A 4,645-nucleotide genomic window follows, 5' to 3' on the forward strand; every position below is an offset into this window, starting at 1 on the left:
TTTGGGGAAGACCACACTTGGTTAACACAGGACTGTGGGAAGCCAAGAGGTAGAGAAGAGCTTAGGAATATCCAGATTACATCTTCACTGATCCTAAACAAAGGTGGGGTTCCTTGGTTATCCACTGGGTCCCATTTCCCAGGTCTGGGTCAGCATACTCAAACTATGGGGATAACGAACAAATAACATGGGAAATAATCCTTCTGTTGGGGAGAAAAATCTTTTTTCTCTACTCATCTGAGGTTCTCCATCTGTGGCCCTATAAGCTAGACTAACAAAAGACAGATTGACAAGAAAGAAACAAAGAGAAGTTTATTAACACATGCATTGCACAACACTGGGTTTATATAGCATTAATGAAAGAATACATTTTTTAAGTGACAAGGAAAAGGACTTTGAGTTTCTAGCACAGTAAATTGTGGAAAGGCAACTTTTTTTTTTTTTTTTTAAATAAGATTTCTCTGGTGCTATCTCTAGGCTGATAGGAGTCTAAAGTCTCTGATGATTAACTTTTGTTCTTCCCAGGATAAATTTTTATCTTGCTTTTAGGCAAATAGGGAGAAGGCAGAGGTAGTTTTTCTTTTTTTATCTATTTTTTTCTTAATTGTCTTTAGCTCAAAATATTTCTTATGCCAAAAGTGGCATATTCTGAATGCTACCCTTCACTTGCTAGTTACAACCCAGCCTCTATCAACATAATTAGAACTACCAACTTTGGGGAGCATGAGCAATAGTCTGGTCTCTTTTATGTTTTCCCTTAGGCAGAGGTGGAGGCCCAACCATACCTCTAACATCTAGACATGACTCTTGCTTCATTTCTCATATTCTCAGAGATGATGTCAGAGGACCTCAACAAACATCAGTAAACATCAATATTTTTTTTTTCTTTTTTCCAGAGAGCATAATTTTGGCTTACTGCAACTGCCACCTCTCAGGCTCAAGCAATTCTCCTGCCTCAGTCTCCGAAGTAGCTCGGATTACAGGCACCTGCCACCATGACCGGTTAAATTTCTGTATTTTTAGTAGAGACAGGGATTTCACTATGTTGGCCAGGCTGGTTTCAAACTCCTGACCTCAAGTGATCTGCCTGCCTCAGCCTCCTGAAGTGCTGAGATTACAGGCATGAGCCACTGCACCCGGCCATCAATTTTTATATCAACTCTAAATTATAACATTTAGCAATTTTGTGACTTTTTATGGTCATCATTAATGTTGTTTATGTTTTAGTTGTAATCCTGTCATTACCCACTCAGGTACGGTAATTTGGTCTTTTTCAAAATGAAGTTAAGTCTATTTGATTTTCTCTGAATCATAGGACTGCTAACAACCATTTCAAAAATAACTATTTACTTAGATTTAAAAATATTTCAAGGTAACTGGTCCTAGCAGACTGAAAAATACCAACTTCTTTTCCCAAATTGAATACCCTACCAAAGTTTGATTTTACTCATAATTCCCTGCTCATTTGAAGCATCTCATTGTAAGCTAGTCTTAACCCTTCTTTCACACTTTGCTTGGCTGTTTCTCAAGCAGATCTCTGTAAGTCTGGTAGCCTCCAGAACTGCTGCTCAGATTATTAAACAACCTGTTAGTGGTTGCAAGTGTCAATACTATTTTGATTTTCCACCTTTTTGTTTTAATGCAGCTGGCAGACAATTGCAGCTTTCTTTCATCACTGAGTTCAAATGGTAGCAAACAAACTAGGAGAATACAGACATTCTGACTTGTGGGTCCCCTCACTCATCACGTGAAGACCTTGGAAATCAAAGCCCTGATCCATTAAAGACAGGCAGAGCAATGTACGATCATTACCATTACCTTGCTTTCCTCCAGTGCAGGTCAACCAACTGTGTTATTTTTAGTTTCTAAGTCCATTTATTCAGCATAAATTAATTATATATCCACTAAAATCCCAGCACTATTCTGAGTACTAAGGAAATGGCAGTGAAGAAAACAGACCAAATTTCTGCCCTTATGTGATTTATATTATTTTCTTTGGGCTAGTTAAATGAAAGAGCCTCTGCTTTTTTCCTTAATCCTCTAGGGGAGGGAGAAACAAAGGAGAATAATGGTAAACCTGGAAATAGGGCCGGAGAATATCAGAGAAGGAAGCCTTTGGGAAGGTGAAGATGTGGCAGCCAGTAGTCCCATTGTAAAAGGATACAACTCCGGCCTCACAGTCCAAAAAAACTCCCACAACCAGGGGCTGCTCATGCAGATGAAGGGAAGTTGGCGGAGAGGTAAGTGCTACATAACCATTCTTTTTGCACAGCCTGAGGGTCCAGAATCCAAACTGAGGCTCTTGCTTCATGCCAGTGCCCCTCTGCACATTTTCCATACAAACTCCTAAATCCCACCCGGTTCCTTCTCCAACATCCACTTCAAAGTAGCATCTTCCTAGGGTGAAGCCTTCACAACCCAAGACACAGGGCAAGGCACTAAATCTCCGGGCAGAAATGTCCTGATTCTGCTGGAGGTATCCTCGAGTCACTTGTCTCCGATCTTCAGACAGAATTAGTTCATGATGAGCTGTATCTGGATCCAGAGTCACATTGACTGCAGAAACAAACAAAAAAACACTCTTGTTGGTGCAAATAACATAAGTTATTGTATTTTATTTATTTATTTTTTTTCCTGAGACGGAGTCTTACACTATCTCTGCTTACTGCAACCTCCGCCTCCCGGGTTCAGGCAATTCTCCCGCCTCAGTCTTCTGAGTAGTTGAGACTACAGGCGCACACCACCACAACTGGCTAATTTTTATATTTTTAGTAGAGATGGGGTTTCGCCATGTTGGCCAGGCTGGTCTTGAACTCTTGACCTCAGGTGATCCACCCACTTTGGCATCCCAAAGTGCTGGGATTACACAGGTGTGAGCCACTGTGCCCAGCCACAAGTTACTTTCAATAAAACTAGCCTGTGTTCAAACCCAAATATTGTTTCTTATAAACCATGTGAGCTTAGGCGAGTCATTTAACTCTCTGAGCCTCAGTTTTGTTAACTATAAAGTGGAAATTATCATATTTGTTGCAAAGAACATAGACAGGTTTGAATATGTCATGTTTACTTAATGCATGGTAAAATTCCTGATACATGGCAAGCACCTAATAAGTGGTAGTGATAATAATATCATCAACATCATCTTTGTCTTAGTTATTCAGGGATGTCAAGGTACAGAACTAACCACTTAATATGGTTACCATCCTGTCCAAAGTTCTTCTCCCATGCAAGACTTCCAGGAATCATGAAACAGTTGAGCATAAAGATAGCTTTTCCCTTCTCTGCTGAATAACCACCAACATTGAGAACCAGGGAAGGAAAATGACTCAGCTAATGTCTTAGCTTGTTATTGGAAGACCCAGGTCTCGTGACACATGCCTAGGTCCATGACTTTTAATTATAAGCTCTTCTCCTTCCCCTCATATAATGTTCCATAGAGATTAGCATGAGATGACAACACAATATACATGAAAAATATCAGACTAGAATCAAACAAGACAGAAAAAAATCTGATAACTTAAAGTGAGATACTGCACAGTATACAGTTTTAAAAATAAATAATGGTAATAGGATGTTCTAACCAGAAAGTTAAGAAGCCACTGCGCTACTGGCTTAAACACTGATCAGCTGGTCTATGACAATAAAGGAATTCAAGTACTCAGAAACACTTCCTGTGCTGGATGCTGTCTGTTCTCCCAAATTATTCCCTCACCTTTCTGTCTTGCTCTGTGCCCAGGAAGGCTGACCCCTGTGGTCACTTTCTGCCCTCTGGCTTCTGCTTGGTTCAGCCAATGGGAAGCACCAAAGGAGACCACATGACACAAAGACGCAGCCTGGGAGCACTCAGTACCCCAGTCCCTCACCATTGGCTATGATTTGGAGGGTCTACATTCCTCTGCCTTTGGGTACACTCTCTTATAGTTACAGCCCCCTCCTACACCTGCCACTTGAGGCCCAGAAGAGGTGATGGCTCTCTAAGTGTTCCTAGTTTTGGGCGCTTCCCTCTTCCTCATAGATTTCCCAACTCCTCACCTTTGTCAATATCGTCTCTTTCAAACTCTATTCAGTCAGCTGTTATCCGCCTGACTCACAGAAGTTTGGGTTTCATTCATGCTACCTGAATGACCCAGGAAATCCCATGTTGAGAAATTAAAATGTTTACAGGGTAATAATACCGCTTGAGAGAAAATATCAATTGGATTTCTAAAATTCCACCTATCTATTACAGTGACACATCATAAACAAAAACATATAGAAAGACTGAAAGTTAAAAGATAGATGATATAATCTTATAGCTTTTGTAGTATTATATCAAAGGATATTAAGTCAAAGCATTATTAAGAACGAAAGGAGGGACGTGGTGGCTCATGCCTGTAATCCCAGCACTTTGGGAGGTCAAGGCAGGCGGATCACTCGAAACCAACAGTTCAAAACCAGACTGATCCACATGGCGAAACCCTGTCTCTACTAAAAATACGACAATTAGCTGGGCATTGTGGCACATCCCTGTAATCTCAGCTACTTGGGAGGCTGAGGCACAAGAATCGCTTGAACTGGGAAGGTGGAGGTTGCAGTGAGCTGAGATTTCGCCACTGTACTCCTGCACCCCAGCCTGGGCGACAGAGAAAGACCGCCCCCCAAAAAA

The 4,645-nt window shown here is 41.1% G+C and overlaps 1 protein-coding gene across 3 annotated transcripts in view; it reads right to left on the bottom strand.

The window, feature by feature from the left end:
- Nucleotides 1-298: 298 nt before the first annotated feature.
- Nucleotides 299-4,645, bottom strand: part of TRIM38 (tripartite motif containing 38) — a 19,335-nt gene continuing 14,988 nt past the window's right edge. For 2 of the 3 annotated variants that reach the window (XM_017505171.2, XM_017505172.2), the window contains one exon: nt 1,338-2,556. In XM_017505171.2, coding sequence (XP_017360660.1) covers nt 2,033-2,556 — 524 coding nt within the window. In that variant the 3' untranslated portion in view covers nt 1,338-2,032. Of the gene's footprint in view, nt 2,557-4,645 lie in introns of all 3 variants that reach the window. The other variant, XM_017505170.2, reaches the window with a different exon arrangement.

Source organism: Cebus imitator, unplaced genomic scaffold (genome assembly GCF_001604975.1).
Source record: "Cebus imitator isolate Cc_AM_T3 unplaced genomic scaffold, Cebus_imitator-1.0 Scaffold335, whole genome shotgun sequence".
Classification (NCBI taxonomy): domain Eukaryota; kingdom Metazoa; phylum Chordata; class Mammalia; order Primates; family Cebidae; genus Cebus; species Cebus imitator.